Source organism: Thalassophryne amazonica, chromosome 12, assembly GCF_902500255.1.
Source record: "Thalassophryne amazonica chromosome 12, fThaAma1.1, whole genome shotgun sequence".
Lineage (NCBI taxonomy): Eukaryota > Metazoa > Chordata > Actinopteri > Batrachoidiformes > Batrachoididae > Thalassophryne > Thalassophryne amazonica.
The window spans coordinates 29,331,029-29,350,852 of record NC_047114.1 but is presented as its reverse complement, the minus strand read 5'-3'; the positions used below and the strand labels follow the sequence as shown (position 1 = coordinate 29,350,852).

General features: G+C 41.8%; 1 protein-coding gene across 1 annotated transcript in view; it reads left to right on the top strand.

The window, feature by feature from the left end:
• The window catches only part of ccdc18 (coiled-coil domain containing 18), a 78,691-nt gene extending 61,198 nt beyond the window's left edge, over positions 1-17,493 (top strand). The window contains 6 exon segments of the mRNA XM_034182538.1: positions 7,020-7,119; positions 7,228-7,341; positions 8,907-9,047; positions 11,680-11,817; positions 16,332-16,739; positions 16,816-17,493. Of these exon segments, the coding sequence (XP_034038429.1) occupies positions 7,020-7,119; positions 7,228-7,341; positions 8,907-9,047; positions 11,680-11,817; positions 16,332-16,739; positions 16,816-17,460 (1,546 nt within the window). The 3' untranslated portion in view covers positions 17,461-17,493.
• The last annotated feature ends 2,331 nt before the right edge of the window (positions 17,494-19,824 follow it).

Below are 19,824 nucleotides of genomic sequence, written 5' to 3'. Positions count from 1 at the left end.
AAATAAACACACACCTATCAGACAGATGGTATTTGACCACATTACACCCATTTTGGCATCTCTTCACTGGCTTCCTGTCCGTGTGAGATCAGATTTTAAGGTTCTGCTACTAGCCTGTAAAACTGTTCACAGACTGGTACCTCCCTACTTAGCTGACCTAATTAAACCCTACTTACCGGCCCCGGCTCTGCGTTGTCAGGGTGCAGGACTACTTTGTGCCCCTAGGGTGAATTAAAAAGTCTGTTGGTCGCAGAGCTTTCTGTTATCGTGACCCTGTTCTGTGGAATGATCTCCCTGCATCAATAAAACAGTCAGATTCTGTACAGACTTTCAAGTTCAGACTTAAGACGCACTTATTTTACCTTTCGTATGGTGAGCATACTGGCATAGTATGTTACTATGCTTTCTACCCTTTTAAATTCATTTTCTTTGTAAACGGAGCGGGCCGCAGCCTCAACTTTATCTAAATTCTGGGTTTTTTAGTGGAGCTTAGGGCTAGTGGCCGGTGATCACTAAGGAATCTGTTTTTCTTGTTGCTTAATGCTGACAAATTATACTGTATTTGTTGTCTTTCTGATGCCCGATTCTGTCTTTTGTCTCTCTGTTTGAGGTGTGGCTCCATCCAGAGATGGGTATGGTGTCTGTCTCTGAAACCCTCCCGTCCTGTGCACCGGAAAAATTTCCTGTATATTCATTTTGTGAATTGTTTTGTAAATTGTGACGGTAGTATGGCCCAAGCAGAGGGTCACCCCTTTGAGTCTGGTCTGCTTAAGGTTTCTACCTCAAATCATCACAGGGAGTTTTTCCTTACCACTGTCGCCTGTGTGCTTGCTCTGGGGGTTGGTAAGGTTAGACCTTACTTGTGTGAAGTGCTTTGAGGAAACCTTGTTGTGATTTCATGCTATATAAATGAAAATTGAAACTGAATTGAATTGAAAATGGTAGAAAGTTTAAGAGTGGCCATATCATCCTTAAAAAGAAGGAATGCACTGCTGGGCTGAGCAACACCATAAGGCTTGAAAGACTACAGAGGACAGCTGAAGTGGATGATTTCTTTCATGAAGGAAAAATTCCTTCACGACATCTAGCTAACTCCAGAACATTCTGGAGGAGGTGAATATATCATTATCAAAGTCTATAGTCAAGACATGCCTTCATGAATGTAAATAGAGTTTTTATGAGAAGTCCTAAACCACCACTAACACTCATTAACAAGAAGGCCAGATTATACTGTATTCATTTTTATTTAACCTTTATTTAACCAGGTTAGTCCCATTGAGATTAAGATCTCTTTTACAAGGAAGACCTGGGCAAGAGGGCAGCAGCATGGTTACATTAAAAATAATAAACTTAACAACATTAGAATTTGCTCACATAAAACAGTTGCACACAGAGGAGGCAGACTGCAGTGATTTCACCAGAGCCTTCGACTCATTCAGTATAACCAGGGGTTTGCTAGAAAGGTCTGAAAGAAGATAAGCCTGTCCACTTCTGGGACAGGATTCTTTGGGTAGATGAAATCAGCACTAACTTGTACCATAATGAAGGAAAGACAAGCGTATGGAAAAGGAAAGAAACAGCTTAGGATTCAAAGTATACCACAGCAGGCAAGTGTGGCTGCCAGTAGAACTGGTGATTACTGATGATGTCACTGCTGGTGGAAGTAGTATATTAATTCTGATGTGCATAGAGTGATACAGTTTGATTAGATTCAGTGAAATGCTGCCAAACTGACAGGCTGGAGCTCCACACTGCAGATGGATATTGACTTAAAACATATTGCAAAAACAACCCTGACCTCAATGCAGTGGGACATGTTTTTCCACATACTGAAGGCAGCAAGACCCACAAACAAGCAGCAACTGAAGGAGGCCGCAGTAAAGATCTGACAAAGCATCTCAAGGGAGGAAACTCAGTGGAAAGTCAGTATTTGCAGATGTCTGTGGGTTCCCGTCTTAAGCAGTCAGTGACGGCAAAGGATTTTTATCCAAGTGTTAACAGTAGTCATTATATTTTGCGATGGCTTGTCCAATTACTTATGGTCTCCAAAATTGAAGGAACTGTAGGATTAATTGATACAACCCAAAACCATAAAACATTAGTAAAATACTGATTTTTTTATTTTTTATTATTATTATTCTTGCAGTGATTCTAATATTTACTTTGACTTCTGTTTCATTATAGACAGTGTGAACCCAAGATATTTCACATTTTGTGTGCTCAACTTCATCTCATTTGTTAATATGCATTAGTACCTGCATGTCAGGTATTGGTGCAAAAAAAACCAAATACCCCCCCATGACCCCCCAGGGGACTGTCCCATCAAACCCTGGGAGGTGAAACTGAAAAAAAATAAATAAATAAAAAGAAAGACTAACAGACTGACATAAGGTTGCTCGGGTCCTGTTTTTTTTTTTTTTTTTTTTTTTTGGCAGAACTGCAGGGTCACGACCCCAGACACTAAATAGTGAAAAACAAAAAATAAAATCCCACACAAAAACCAACTCAAAAAACACCCACACAAAATGAACTAACACAAAACAAATAAGTGATTTATACCGTCAAGCTCCAACAAATGGAACACACCTGTTCCAACTTAGGAGCTTGACGGTAATGTGACTCAGTCACCAAAAGAGGGAGCCAAAGTGCTAGAAATGAAAAACCCCCTTTGGTAACTGAGAAAAACTCATGCTGCCTTTCCGTGCGCAGCTGTGTGCAACACACAACCAAAATGTGCTCAACTAAATAACGCCGGAGCTGATACAACAGACGCAGTAGTTATCTTTATCCGGGGAAATGGGGCTACAACTGTAACACCGGAAGCTCAGCGACCCGTGCCACAGAGCTCCGCCGTGCGCGTGCACCCATTACAGACACACTCTTGCAGCTCCCGTTTAAACCTCTTATCCGGTCGGAGCGTGACGCGAAGCCGTCGCCAGTCACACTCCACCACGACCCACGGATAAGGCACAAACACAGGAACACGGCTGCAAGAGAGCACAAATCAGTATTCAGCAATGGGTCTCAAACACGCACCATCCGGGCGGAGAGCACCCGCAACTGATCCGGATAACTACTGAACGTCTGCTGCCGCCTTCCCGGCGCGTTACCGTCTCTGCTACCGCTGGGTCCGTGATGTTTGGCCAGAGACTACTGTTATGTGTCGGACGCAGCTCGGAGAACCGACCAGCGTTTGAAGGACCCAGTATGAAATAAGCAGAGCACGGTACAAAGGCTAACTGAATTTAATACATAACAGTGATACAAAAAATACAAAAGAAAGTGCGGTCTGGCGTGGTGCGCTCCCAGCAGCGCTAACGGTCCGGAGCCAGAAGCTGTTCGGACCCAAGGACCCCACCGACACCCCCCAGGTGGCCGCAACAAACCGAGTCTGTGAAAGAAGGAACCATTATGTGAGTCCACACTCTACACACAGAGAGAACACTTAAAGGTGTACAAACAGCAAACACTTCCTGGCTTGATTACTAATCAGCTTCCCAACCTGCAAGCATGGAACATCCAGTTCACAAAACTCCACTGCAGTGGAAGCCGATACATGACTAACATACAGCTCAATATAAAAAGGTGTGAGGGACACCACATTTACTGACTGTATAAATGTTAGTCACAAAATCTAACGTACCTCAGGAAGTGTGCTGACGAGCGTGAGACCTCACCCCCTCCTCTTTCACAGACCGTGCATCAAACCCTGGACGTTCTCTGCATCCACTGATGATGAGATGGCTCCCGAGACGACGATCTCACCCGTCTGGTCACAAGGTCGAGTCTCTGGCAAATACACACTGTATACTCCAGTCTTAAATGCCACCATGTTCCAATCCATATAGATGCACCTCAGCTGTGAGTCCTGACGAGCCGCAGGTGATCAGGGTGAGGTCCTGATAACCTCAGCAACACAGCCACTCAGTCCCAAATGCAAGCCACCTGGAAGGAAAAACAAAAGACAGAAACAAAAAGGCAGCCAGGCCCCCCAGCCATACAACACATTTCTCCATGTAATTTGGAGTTGCGTCAGGAAGGGCATCCGGCGTAAAACTTGTGCCAAATCAACGTACAGATCCACCCTGGATTTGCTGTGGCGATCCAGGGTGCAAAACAAGGGAGCAGCCAAAGGGACTTACTAGTCGGTTTTCTTTCAAAGTGGAGAAAAGACCGATGGAGCAACATCTTGAAGAAAAACACATCTCTCTCATTCTCTCTCTGTGAGGAGGTCCTGGCACATGAACAGTGAGGAAATATGATGTTCTGCTTTTAGACCAAAGCAAACTCTGCGCAGATCCAGCATATATGTCTACAAACTGCATAGCTCACCAAGAAATTTACTCTTTACAACTCTGAAACAACACAAAAGAACACTGAAGCACCCTTGTGCATCCTGGCAAATGCTATCGATGCACAACGGACTCTTGGAACTTTGTGATCTGATGAAGGATGTTATGAGCCCTGGCAAAACAGTGCATCCGCTGTACTTCTGGAAATGCAAGTGGCAATTGCTTTTACACATGCACAGATGTAAAAGAATGAAATAAATCAGATTAATGGTATACATGTACTCAAGAAATCAGACTATTGGGGAGAAATCCAGGTGTGTTAATCTGATTTCTCATAATCCATAAACAGTTGTTAACCGATAAAGCATATTGCTTTTTGCTGTTTACATGACCACATGAATAATCCGATAAATCCAGTAATCAGATAGTGGTCAGGTTTTTAGTGTGCATGTAAACGGGCTCACTGTCTGCAGTGAAATAGAAGACAAATCATTTTTTTGTTTGTATTTTCCATATTGTCCCAACTTCTTCTGATTTGGGATTTTATGTTTAATGAAGTTTGCAGGTTATGTAGGTTCAGAAAAGACTAAGTGACAAATTTTATGGCATTTTTACAAAAGTACATAGTGGTGCACAGGATTTCCTGTGGAATAATCTTTCTAACATTTAGTAATCCACCAAAAGGTGTGACCCACATAAATTGTGTCAGTCGGGCAAAACCATAAAACTAGCAAAGAAATGACTTGTTCCACGTAGGACGTTTTTATTTTTTAGCCTGCAGTTAGTCCATGAGGAAAAGGTTGTGATAAATCAACTCAGCATAAAGTGCCACCCCCCCCCCCCCGCCCCCCAATTTGCAGACTCAACATACTAGTAAGTTCTCCTCTTATATTCAGAGGTACAGTGTGAAGTTGAGGGGTGTGTGCAAAGTGTGTTGACTCCAAACATGAAAAGGTAACAGGAGGCATCAAAGGCTTTGGTTTGGGTTAGGAGTGATAAAAACGTTCAGGTCAGGGTTAAGCCATCTTCATCACTAGATATCCTGACGATGAATATGCATCAAGTAGACTTTATTAGCCCCCCAGGGGCAATTTGTTGTGCAGCCAGCAGTAGAACACATTCGGACATACATAAACATAACATGATCTTAAATATGGCATAAAAACTCACCATGAAAACTCACCTCACAGTAAACATAATAACTCAATAATAAGAAAACCTAGTTAAAAACCACTCATGTGCTAGTGTTTAAAAATCTAATAACAGTGGGAATAAAAGAGTTCTTGTACCTACTGGTCTTACATTTCTTAGACATAAATCTACGACCAGATGGAAGCATTGTGAACTCAGAGTACAGGGGGTGACTGGAATCGTCCAAGATCAACCTCGCCTTCTTAATTAATCTGTTTTTATATATAGATGGCAGGTCGTTTAAGGAAACGCCAGCAATCTTGTTGCAATCATTTACAATATGATCCAGATGGTTTTTGTTTTTCAAATTTAAAAAAACATACCAGCGGATAAAAGAAAAAGTAAGAACAGATTCAATAAAACAGGAATAAAACATCTTCATAAAAGTACTGTCCACATTAAAATGCCTGAGTTTATGGTAAAAATGCATGCGCTGGTGAGCTTTGTTACATACCTGGTCAATCTGGTGCTCAGAGGTTAACTGTCAATAAAGGTTCCAAGGTATTTATAGTTCTGTACAACTTCCACAGCCAGTCTATTAATAACTACAGGAGAAATGTCATCCTGCTTTTTCCTAAAGTCAATTAACATCACTTTAGTTTTGTTCACGTTGATATCTAAAAAGGACGATTTACACCAGCTGATAAAATCTGACACCACAGGGCCATGGTCTTGATCATCTGAATTTAAAAGAGACACAATGGCAGAATCATCAGCAAATTTAACAATAAGTCATCCTTGATGTTGACTTTGACACCTGTTAGTATATAGAACAAATAAAAGAGGTGAAAGGACACAACCCTGTGGTGAACCAGTGGAAGAAATCAGAGCATCAGATAAAACGTCATTGACTCTAACCCGTTGAGATCTATTAGTTAAAAAAATCCATAAGCCAGCATATGGAATATGAATATGAGACTGGAATGCTGCGAGTTCTGATGAACACGTGTGTATGTATTCATACAATCAGATCCCAGACTCAACGACCATCTGCAGGTCGAGCTGCTGTGGCCAAATATAAGCTGAAATTGGAAGTCAGTTTTTCTGTAATAATCACAGTTACTTGTACCCTCAACATTAATTATTACATGCACTACCAATCAAACTTATTGAACAGACTTTCCCATTCAGTTGATTGGGAATGTTGAATCAACATAATGAATGTGACTTTTAAATAATGTATTAATTTAAATAAGTTGATCATTTAAATAAGCTGACCTTAAATTGTGTGACCTACAGACTATAACTGAAAAAAAAAATGTTGGATAGATTACAGTGGAATGTTGTGAAGACATGGTCTCAGAACTGCTCTAAAAACTGCTGTCATGACAGTACAATCCCCTTTACCCACAGCAGAGGAGCTGAAATTAATTCATGTCCATATTGACTTGGGGATCAATCATAAATTTACAAAAATGAGCTCCTACTAAAACTTTGAAGGCTTTAAATACATAACTCATTATCTTTGCCTCTTACATATAATTCAAACATCTGATCAGAGTTTCAATATCCTGTCGTGTGTTTGTGCTTTTGTAGTGAGAGCCAGAGGCAGGTTGAGGAGAGAAATCAGGAGGTCATCAACATGGACAGTGCACTGAAGGACAGACAGGGGGAGCTCCAGCAGAGAACAAACCTGGTACAACAACAAACACTGAACATATAATTACTGATTGTCCTGAATGCATTTCCCCCTTGAGGACTGAGGCATTCTGCTTGTTTTCATCTTCTCCCTCCTCTTCCTCAGCTGGGCCAGCTGGAGGTGGCCATCAGGGAGCACAAGCAGGAGATGGGGAGGAAGGTGGGCTCTCTGCAGGAGAGTCTGGAAGCCAAGGAGACTGAGCTGAGAGAGACAAAGAAGGTGAAGGAGCAGGAATGTCAGGGGAACTATCCTCAAGCTGGAACCCACTTTGTTCTTCTCAGGTCCATCTTCTGACTGAGAGTTGAGAGCAAAAACCACAGCCACATGTGAGAGATGATTTGGAGAAGAGGGAAGCGTGTGAAGCAAAAGAGATGCACTGACACACGACAACATGAATGCTGGATTTAAACAGTTTGAAATTCTTACGCTCCAGAGTTGCCGTGAATGTGTGACTGTAGTGATTTTTTTCAGAAAGCTGCTGCTCCACCTACAGGACAGGGAGGTTCACTCATCATAAATATAACACATTACTAAAATACCCTCGGCCATATCTATCTATCTATCTATCTATCTATCTATCTATCTATCTATCTATCTATCTATCTATCTATCTATCTATCTATCTATCTATCTATCTATCTATCTATCTATCTATCTATCTATCTATCTATCTATCTATCTATCTATCTATCTATCTATCTATCTATCTATCTATCTATCTATCTATCTATCTATCTATCTATCTATCTATCTATCTATCTATCTATCTATCTATCTATCTATCTATCTATCTATCTATCTATCTATCTATCTATCTATCTATCTATCTATCTATCTATCTATCTATCTATCTATCTATCTATCTATCTATCTATCTATCTATCTATCTATCTATCTATCTATCTATCTATCTATCTATCTATCTATCTATCTATCTATCTATCTATCTATCTATCTATCTATCTATCTATCTATCTATCTATCTATCTATCTATCTATCTATCTATCTATCTATCTATCTATCTATCTATCTATCTATCTATCTATCTATCTATCTATCTATCTATCTATCTATCTATCTATCTATCTATCTATCTATCTATCTATCTATCTATCTATCTATCTATCTATCTATCTATCTATCTATCTATCTATCTATCTATCTATCTATCTATCTATCTATCTATCTATCTATCTATCTATCTATCTATCTATCTATCTATCTATCTATCTATCTATCTATCTATCTATCTATCTATCTATCTATCTATCTATCTATCTATCTATCTATCTATCTATCTATCTATCTATCTATCTATCTATCTATCTATCTATCTATCTATCTATCTATCTATCTATCTATCTATCTATCTATCTATCTATCTATCTATCTATCTATCTATCTATCTATCTATCTATCTATCTATCTATCTATCTATCTATCTATCTATCTATCTATCTATCTATCTATCTATCTATCTATCTATCTATCTATCTATCTATCTATCTAATCTATCTAATCTATCTTATCTATCTTATCTATCTTATCTATCTTATCTATCTTATCTATCTTATCTATCTTATCTATCTTATCTATCTTATCTATCTTATCTATCTTATCTATCCTATCTATCTATCTATCCTATCTATCTAAGCTTTTGGGGCACAGTGTGTTTGCTGTTTTACAGTCACATCTACCGTATATCATGTTGCTATTAAAATGCTTACTTGAAATAACATGCTGTGCTCAAGACCATCACTGTGTGTGCGCGTGTGTGTTTTAGGAGGTCCAACAGCTCAGCCAGCAGTTGTGTTTGTGTCAGGAAAAATTTCAGAGTGTGCTGGAGGAGCTTGAACAAACTCGTTCTTGCTGTGGGGATCTGAGCCGAGAGCTGGACGACTGCAAGACCCACACAAAGGAGAAGGTGAAGTCAAACTCTTCTCTTCACGGTACACGTCTCGTATTTGAACATTAAGGGGGGTTTTCTTGATTTGAGATGTTTTTTATGACATATTGGAGTTGACCCTGGATGGATGGTTATGTTTTTGGTGCTTGGTTCTGATCCTTGTTTAGTTATGTTTTGTCAGTTGCTTGCATGTTGCACAATGTTGGACTCAACAGATGCACAAGTCGATGGTCAATATTACATTCAGTGGAATGCCCACCATGTCCAGAGTAACGAACAATTGGGTAAAGAAGAGTGTTGGTGATACCCTGCATGGCCTGGGTGAAGCCAGAACGCACCCCTGTCTTAGACTTACCATTACAGAACTTACTGCTCATGGACTAATCTCTTGGTTCAAGTGTTTTTATTAAAGCATATTTTTTAGAACTGTGTAGTGGTTTTCATAACTGTGCTTGGGTGTAGATATTAAAAAGTTATAACCATCTCATTTCCTCAGTAATTGTGGATTAACTGGATGTAAAGTCATCAAGCTACCGATAGCTGCTAAAAGTGCTAACCAGTGCTAATCTCAGTGTTGTAGTTTCCGTTTGGCTGCTTCCTTTTTATTCAGGGCTGCCACAGTGGATCCAGCACAGATCCATATTGGGATTTGGCACAAGTTTTACACTGGCCGCTCTTAACAACACGTCTCCAGTTTCACCTGGAGAAACACACACAGACCCTGGTCTTCTAAAGAGGTCTCCCATCCAAGTACTAACCAGAGCCCACTCTGCTTCGCTTGTGAGATGTGATGGGTTCAGGCTTACACAGAGCAGACTGGCTGCAATTAGTGCTAATCTGACTAACATATGAATGAAATAAGGCAAAAATTATGCTCTGTGGAAGTGCTGGAGCACAGATATGTTAGATGATAGACTAGGACAGTTAACTGTGCAGCAAGTCAGATTCTTTCTTTTTTTTTAACAGATATTTGTAATAAAATGCACAGGAAGGACAGACATGGTCCAGCCACAACAACTACCAATGCCAGCTAGCAGGGCTCTGATCTTAATCTTGATCCAGGAGAATCGCAAACTCAGACATCGATTCCTCACTCAGCTTCTCAAGTGCTGATATTAGAGCATCCATTGACTCCGCAAAGATTACAGCATCATCCGTCAAGTCAAGGTCTGTAAACCTTTCCCTTTAGAAAAGTACTGTATGTGCAAATATCAGTGAGATGCTTTACAAAAAATCATGCATTTTTAATCAGTGTTCTAGGAGGCTCATTTTCCCATAATGCCTTTTGGCGTCTGTGTGTGTTAATGCTCAAACCTTCAGAATTAGTGCATTACTTTAAAAGTAAAAGATATGTGTGATATTTGCACTTTGTAAAAATGACAGCGTTGACGTTAATGTCGATAAACTGTCCGGAATTAGTTTGGCTTGTAAATCAAACCATAAGTCAAAACTGTTTTGCTATTTATGTCTTCGTCCACACATCTGGGGCACTGTATGTTGAATGTAAATTAAAATATATATATATTTTTTGTAACAGCCTGGCAGCCAGGCCCTTTCTGCTCAGGTAGGGTTGAGCTCAGCTCCTCACAGCTGCCTGACTGCTGTAAAACACGTAACAGACAGGAACTAACATGTATGATTTTAGGGTTTACAAACATTTTTGACCGTTTACCTTTCTAACTATGCCAGCAAAAGATGTTAGCAGACTAAAAGTTAGCAGAACTGAATTTAGCAGAAGCTAATTGGTCCGCTGAAGGTTTTTGAAGTTAGCTGAAAAGCTGATTCACTAACAAAAAAGTTAGCTTCACTAATTAGCAATTAGCACATTAGCGGAACTGTGCCCACCACTAGTAGTAGACGAGAGATTAGTGCGCTTGTTACCAGAGCAGAAGGTTCCTGGTTCAAAACCACCCCTGCCCATTCTTCATATAATGTAGAGTTTCATCAGGAAGGGCATCTGATGTAAAACGTGTGCCAAATCGAGATGCAGGTAAATCTTGGAACTGCTGTGGGGACACCGATGGGGAAAAAAGGGAGAAGCCAAAAGGGACTTTGAATGGAAAACTATGCACAATATTTGATATGAAATCATTCTTCCACAGTGATGGATTTGTGCTTGCATTGTGTCAGGAAATTCTCTGTAATTGGAGTCAGAGTTGCAGGCTCACAGTCAGCCAAGTGTCTGTCTGTGTTGTGGGGCTTGTGCTTTAATTTGTTTATTTTCATCAGTGAAGATGCTGTGAGCAGGAGGTTGGTGAACCCTGCTTCATTGTGTTTGTGTCCCTCCAGCATTGTATTCTGTTTTATATTTTCTGTTCATATGTACGAATCGACTGGTGTAGCTGGGACTTTGGTCTTTATCTCCAGCTTGTCCTTTCAGGCTATCTGTCTTTGTGAACTCTGGGCTATACAGTATATGGTTGCTCAGCTGCAGCATTTCTATCATTGTTTTTGTTTTGTTGTATTTTGGTGATGTGGCCATATTAACTAAAAAACTGTCCACTGTCCCAGCGAGTCTGGTCTGCTTGAGCTTTCTTCCTATATGGTTGTCACCAATTTGCTAACTCGTGTGGTGGGTAGGATTTAGTCCTTGCTGTGTAAAATGACTTGGGGTGATGTTTGTTCTGATTTAGTTTGGTTGTGTTTGCAGGAGGTTCAGCTGTGTTGTGTGGAGAAGGACCTGGCCCTGAAGGAATCGGACTGGCAGCAGACTAAGACCCAGCTGCAGAATTCAGTTGCAACTTTACAGAGGCAGCTGGACCTGGAAAGGGAGCAGCACGGCAGTGAGGTACAGCCACTACTGAGGATACGACTAGCTTCACTGTGCTGTCTAACTAGGGATGGGTATCGAATACCGGTTCCTTTTAAGAATCAATAATATATTTTTCAATCCACCAACATCAATAGCCTTTTTTTTTTTTTTTTGGACAGTTCCCTTATCGGTCCTTCAGTTTACATTCCGCTGGAGAGGCCGTTGTTTTTGAGGGTGTTTATCGGGAAAATGATGTTTCTCTACATTGATTGGAGACCTGCTGCTTCTGCAGTGGCTCTGCTTGAAGCCTGAACCAACAAAGCAGCGCTGCAACCCGCTGCTTCGTTGGTTCTCTGCTTTGCTGCTTTTCAAAAGCGGCAGGTGTGCAATTTCTTCATTGACCCCTCTCAAAGCCATTTAAACATGTCAATTGTGAGTCACCTTTATGTGGATTAAAGTCACGAACTGGGACTCTTGTTTTGTTGCGGGCAAGAAACAAGAATTGTCCTCCATTCCTGTTTTGTGAGACTAAGTGCACAGCTCCAAACGATTTCGGTCAGAATTAATAACTTCAAAGCGAATCGCCGTTTTAAATCAAATGACACCTCTTTCCAAACATAGTAATACAGACAACAAACTACAGCTGACCAAAACCGTGTTTTTTTTTCTCCCAAAATGAGGCGTCCTCTGTTGTTTATGAATTGCATTGATGTTGACGTGCAGCTGGCTGAGCTCAGCTCAGAAGCCACAGAGTTAAATTTGTCTCATTAATATCTGAAAGGAAATGCTTTTGACAAAACCTACAGATTTAGTTTATTTCTGTTTATGTCCAGAGATCAAGGATCCACCATGTACATCTAGGATCCAGTGACCAATTTCATATTTATTTACTTTAAGACTCAATAAAATGTTGTTGACATAGACAGACAGAAAGATAAGGAATCAATAATGGCATCGATATTGATCAGATTTTATCAGTACCCATCCTTATGTCTAACACATCGTCTGTCTGTCCGTCCATCCATCCATCCATCCATCCATCCATCCATCCATCCATCCCTGCCTCCCCCCCTTAGAGGTTGTTGGAGGCCCTGGAACCAATTACAGAATACATCTGGCAGAGGCGGTGTGCAGTGAGGATATAGTGCATATCAACAGTTCCTCACAGAGCTAACAGGACGGCCAGCTATTCCCACCTACATATGTATCACAGTGCAACTTACCTCACATGTGAACAAGAACCGGAGAAACTTAAACTCCTCCACCTGGGGCAATAACTATTCCCTAGCCCTTACAGTGTAGTTGAAGAACAAATTGGTATGCTCATAGAACAAAGGTGTACAAAGGTATACAAAATGCTAATAGAATAGAATAGAATAATTCTTTATTGTCCACCGATGTGGCAAATTGTCTTCGGCTCACCAGCACAAAAAAGACAACACTAAAATACAAACATAGTCATACAAACACACAAATAAAACAGATAAGATACATAAAATACATAGAAGTAAAGGAAGAAGTAGAATAAGACCTAGTAAAATAAATAAAATGTAAAATAAGATCTAATAAAATCAAATAAAACAGAAGTAAAGCAGTTCAGGTTTTATTTGTGGAGTGGTCACTTTTTTGAGTTCATCATGGTGACGGCATTTGGTATAAAAGATTTTTTTAAAAGAACCTTTGGCCAGAGGAGCTCTGTAGCACCTAATGAGATTTTTAGAATTTTGTAGGTTGTTAAATGTAGCATGCAGCTTATCATTAAATCTTACTGTCAGACAGGAGGAATATTTACTTTGAAGGAGATGGGTTCTGTGATAATAGGCACAGAGACTGACTTGTCCCCAAATACAGAACCGGCTAAATGATACATCAACACAAACAAGTTCTATTACCAGCACTATGCTTTGCACTGTCAGTTTATGATTTGTTGTATGTCGCTATCCTACTGTTGAGTTCTGTCTGTAGAGACTTTGAATCAGAAAACACGAAGCTGAGATAAGGATATTCAGTGGTCTCAAGTTCGTGGACAGGGGTGATGGCCAAGTGGTCAAGTGCACTTGTTTCCAGTGCAGAAGGTTCCTGGTTCAAACCCTGTCCCTGGCCATTCTCCAGTTGTGTCGGGAAGGGCATCCAGCATAAAACCTGAGACAAATCTGTGGCAACCTCTAGTGAAAACAAGGGAGAAGCTGAAGGGACTTCCTCGTGTTCTCAAGTTCATAAGAGTCTATTCTAATGCCAGCAGGACTGTTTGGTCCATGATATTTGTCTATGTGATGCTGATGATGAAGCCAGAGTGCCTGCACGCCCTGGATTTCCAGGGCGTGCAGGCACTCTGGCTTCCATCTTTTTTTTTTTTTTTTAGGCTGTATTCATCATGTGCGTAAACTGTAGTGTTGGCGTTTGAATGGAAAGTCTGACTTTTGATATGTCTGTTTTTGCCTTTATCCTTCATTTGATTATTCAAATGCCTGTTTGAGGAAAACAGTAGGAAAAACATTCTAACAGATTAGGGGCAAGTGCACAGCATTGTTTCAGTCTGTTGCATATGTCCCTCACCTTAGTGGCCCGTCATAGACGTAGTCCCTGTCTGTGATCACTCACTTTACTGATGGTACCGCTGACGTGCGGTCTTGTTGAATTTTGTGTCTCGTAACATAAAGCGACAGTTCCCTGGGTCGGGATGACCTAACCCCGCCGAGTTGTGCGCCCTGTCGCGCTTCACTTTCACTTTCATTCACTGAATGATTCTTGACCATGTTAGCTTTTATTGACGGGCAAATAAATGTGTAAATTGCTCATCCGAACACAGTAATGTGTAAAACATACTCGCTAGTAAAAGACAAGTATTCTTAACCTGGAGACTATTTTTTTTTTCATTATTACGATAATCGTTTATCACAATAATCCTCACTTATTTGCGCCTCAATGTCTTTTGGACTTTATTGGACAGAGCAATTATTATAATTAAAGTTCATTTGATATTGGCCCATATTCTGCTTTCACTCCTTTGGCTGCCATCATATTGTAATAGTTTTTGCAGTGCGCATGCTGATTACAAATGGATCAGAAAAGTCCGCAATTTTGCAGCGACGGAGAACTTTAAAACTGTCACGCACGTCATTGCATGACACAGATTTATAGCTGTGCAGCTGCAAAAATCAGTCTTTAAGTCTGTCACAGAACAAAATTCGCATGCACAGTTGCGCGGTAAAGAGAGGCACATCAACCCAACGGGGGGTGGTGTGAAAGTCTAGGCAGAGAGACATGCGCAGTTGCTGGCCTCTCGACAGGAATGACATCTCGTCAGGACACCGGCTTTTGCACCACTGATAGATATTAGGGCACAGAAGACTCCACTGAATTTTTGGAGGTGATCCGGATCTGGATTGGTGGACGTCAGAAATCTCTGATTGCTCTTGTTTAATTTGTCACCATTCTGTATCAGCAGTTTTTTTTTTTTATTGAACTAGACTTACACCTGTGGAAAGCATACAAGGGGGTGTTAAAAAGTTTTGAGCCTCGCACATTTTTCCCAGTCGGATATTACAGTACATCACACCTGATCTACATCAGCGACTTAGCTACTTATTTCATGTAGGATCATATTGCTCACTTCAGTTGTTGTGTCATAACACTGTGTGGAAGAGACATACCCTTCAATTCAGTCATGGCATTCTGCTTCACTAGGACAACGCACCAGTCCACACCTCCCCCAGCTCCTCCAGGGGAACCCCAAGGCGTTCCCAAGCCAGCCGAGAGATGTAGTCCCTCCAGCGTGTCCTGGGTCTTCCCCGGGGCCTCCTCCCAGTGGGACGTGCCCGGAACACCTCTCCAGCAAGGCGTCCAGGGGGCATCCGGAAAAGATGCCCGAGCCACCTCAACTGATTCCTTTCGACGTGGAGGAGCAGCGGCTCGACTCCGAGCTCCTCCCGAGTGACCGAGCTCCTCACCCTATCTCTAAGGGAGCGCCCAGCCACCCTGCGGAGGAAACTGTTGAGTTCTACCGATCGGGTATCAATGACTGGCAAACTAGATGGAACAAGTGTATGGAGTTGGAAGGGGACTATGTTGAAAAATAAAACATTATGAATCCAAATATCTTGCGCTTTCCGTTTGAGGCTCAAGACTTTTTGAAAATGTGTTCAAAAGCAGTGACAAGCCTTTGCATGTTTGTGGAGGCTTTTGTCTGTTTGTTTGTGTGTGTTTGGTTTTGTGTTTTGTATAACAGTGCTTTCGGTCCATATTAGTAGGTTAAAAATGGTGGTGGGGGAGGGAGTAATATTCTGAGAAAAACCTCAGATTATCCAACAGGGACAATGCAGTTGAAGCATGTACGGGGAATTGAACCAGAGTCTGCAATTTGGTAGTCTAGCATCCTCATGGTGTGATGACATACATGATGGATGTATCACATACATCCTTTGGTCCTTATGCTGCTGTAAAATTTACCAGGCTGCAATAAAAAAATGATATTGAAGATCAGATCCAGAACCAGCAGCCCACCATCTGAACGCAGTGAACAGCAGCTGTCTTTTTTTTCCCCTCCACAGCTGGAGTCTCTGCAGAAAACGCGCGGTCAGCTCCTCAAAGTCTCAGAGCAGATCTCCTCTACAATGCGCTCCTCACAGGAGCAGCTTAGTACAAAACTCAAGCAGAGCCAGGCCCAGCTGGACCAAACCAAGACTGAACTGGATCAGGCCAGAAGCCAAGCCGGTCACCTTCAGATACAGTTTGACCAAAGTCAGACTCAGCTCCTGCAATCTGAAGCCCAGCTGCAGCAGAGCAGGGTTCTGTATGAGCAGGCCAGGATCCAGAACAGTCGCCTTCACGTCCAGCTGGAGCAGCTCAGCGACCAGCTGAAACGGGCTGCCAGTCAGAACGCGCCGCTGCAGACTCTGCTGCATGCCTCTGAGGAGCAGAGCTTCAGTGACAGCCTGCTCCTTAAACCAGCCCTCTGTGTAAGTCTTAGTCTGACTCCGGCTCACCACTAACTTTATTGAGTCTTACTCAGCTTCTCTTCTTGTCTTCCTGCAGGATGTTGGATCAGCTCCTGGCCAATCCAGGGTCTCCAGTCTGGATCCAGCTGCTGAGTTCTGGGTTCACACTCGGTCCCCTGAAACAACTGTCCTCTCCCCTTCAGGCACTGACACGTCTCACCTCTGCTCTCCAACGCGCGGCGTCACTCCATTATCACCTCCAACTCCTACATCCTTTCATTGCTGCTCGGTCTCTCATTCGTCTGTTCAAAGTGAGAACCAAAAACCCAGTGACTGGCTGCAGAACAGCAGCACGGACTCCTCTCTGGACCTTCCACCGAGCCTGAAGGCCACACTGAGGGAAGCGCTGCAGCAGCAGCCGCGGGAGCTGGCCATCCCCATGATGTCCTCCTTCCCAGAAGGAGACCATGACTGGCAGGGCCTGAGCGTGATGGAGTCCACAACAGCCTCTGACATGTCCTTCAACCCCCTCACCTACATGGCAGAGAAACTAGACAGTCAGGAAGGACACGAACATGCACACCCTGGCATGGAGGCCACCTCGAGGCAGGAGAAACACGAGGGGGAGGTAGATATGGGTTCCCTGACAGGAATGCTGAGGTTCGTTAAGCAGACGTTAGCCATGCAGGATGATCCTTCATTATGGAGCTGTTCAGAGTCCACGCACAGCACCACAACATGACTGGGTAATGACCACAAAAAGTCCAGAACAGCCGTCCTAAATGTCAGACTTCAGATTGTGATCCTTAAAAAAGTCTCCTTTGTTCCTGTTTCTCTTCTAGAGGGAAGTTGAGGACGCAGCTGTGTTGCCATGACGCTGTGGAGAATAGAGGCTGTTTGCATGGTTTTGTGTGTGTGTGTGTTGTAAAAGCCCACAAAGCTGCACTAATATTGTCGTCAGGAAAAAGTAGACTTTAGGTCAGACATGCACTGTTTTCCAGTCTCTAATGAGACTGTGGTGTTTCATGTCACTGTAGTATTTGTATGTTCCAGGATCTCTGACCCCGTACTTATGTATTTCTACTTTATTTAAAAACTCCAATCAATAAAAAGTGGTTTACAGAAGTATTTAGACTTGTGTGTCCGTGCAGTGAAGTCTGACGCCTGCTTTCACAACAACTGTTGGGATGTGGTTTGCTGTTACCATGACAACTCATAGTTTCCCATGCAGGCTCGAAGTCTTTGCCTCTGGGACCAGGCTTCTTTGGTTTAGTTCGTGCCGATACAGGTTCAGATTTGGTAAAGTTTTGAATGTTTTATGGATAGTTTCAGGCTGTTAACCCTGATAACCTTGTGTGTCTGTGTAGGAACTCTTTGCTCGTTTGTTTGGGTTAGCGTGCACGCCCTCAGCAGGCTGACTTCTCGCTGTAGGTTTCCATGGTGATACCATGCTCTGTTTGTGCCACAGAACGGTTATGACTGATGGTGAATGTTGACACAGAGACGCATCACCGCTAACGTCAGATGGGTCCAAAATAAAAACTGCACGAGGTGACCACACGTTCTAATGCACGTCATACCCACAGAGTATCGAACCATCTCTACTTTTCACTTCTTGATTTTCTGTATTTTTATAGTGAGCTGTTATGTTGACATAGGATGTGTTTCAAGGATGTGGTTTGTGTGGTGCAGCATCGCGTGCTGATGAGCTGTGCTGGTCCAGTGTACCACATCTGATGTTTTTTATAAAATATTGGCACTCCCCACTTTTATTTTGACCCACTTTCCATTCAGCGTGCTGCTCCAATCCAACATTGATGATTCTGCAGCAAAGATTCAGTGAATCATAAAATGTATTTTTCTCATGGTTTGATGACATTTCATGCTAAAAAAAAATGTTACACTCAAAAAGGGATGTTCCCTCTCCCCCCATTGTGTGTATACACTAGAGGTGCCTCAGTGGTGTTTTGAGTTTGGGCTACCAATATGTAAAGTGCATCAGGAAAGTATCCCAAAATGGATGAAATTAATTTTTCTTTTGAGATTTTTGCAAATTTATATACATAAGTATCCACAGTCTTTGCCATGAAGCTCTGTTGATCATCCTTGAGATGTTTCTACAGCTTAATTGGAGTCCACCTGGGGTAAATTCAGTTGATTGGACATGATTTGGAAAGACACACACCTGTCAGAGCACAAACCAAGCATGAAGCCAAAGAAATTGTCTGTAGACCTCTGAGACAGGTTTGTCTCGACGCACAAACCTGGGGAAGGGTACAGAAACATTTCTGCTGCTTGGAAGGTACCAATAGGCACAGTGGCCTCCATCATCTGGAAATGGAAAAGTTCTGATCCACCAGGACTCTTCCTAGAGCTGCCCATCTAAACTGAGCAATCGGGGAGAAGGGCCTTAGTCAGGGAGATGAGCAAGAACTTGATGGTCACTCTGTCAGAGCTCAGCATTCCTCTGTGGAAAGAGGAGAACCTTCCAGAAGGACAATCATCTCTGCAGCAATCCACCAATCAGGCCTGTATGGTAGAGTGGACAGACGGAACATGTGATTACATGTGATTTTTTAGTTTTTTATTTTTAATCAATTTGCAAAAATTTCAAAACTTTTTTCATGTGTCATTATGGAGTGTTGTGAATATGTGAAATATGAATTTGGACATCAAGTAGGTTTCCATTAACTTCCAAATTGCACAAACTGAAGTAGCAAATTGAAAATATGCTTAATGTAAACGTGTATTTTGAAAAAATAAAAAAAACATTGCAAAAGAGTTTTTAACACTGAGGTATTTCAGTAAATTTGAAAAAACATAATTAACATAAACTTTACAAAAAGTGGACTGGAAACACTCCGTTATTACAGGTCACATGATGTACAGAAAGCATCACATGGCAATGTAAAATACACGACACGGTACATTTGGGCAGGAGAAGAGGGAGAGCTTGTTAATCATTATAAGAGATTATGTTACAGCAATATTTGATAAAAACAAACAAAATGCTAATTGTTAGCTGGACTGAACTACAGCCATTTTTACAGAAAGCCCCTCCATTGTCAGGGTCCATTTCATACTAAATATAAGGATTATTTTGAAT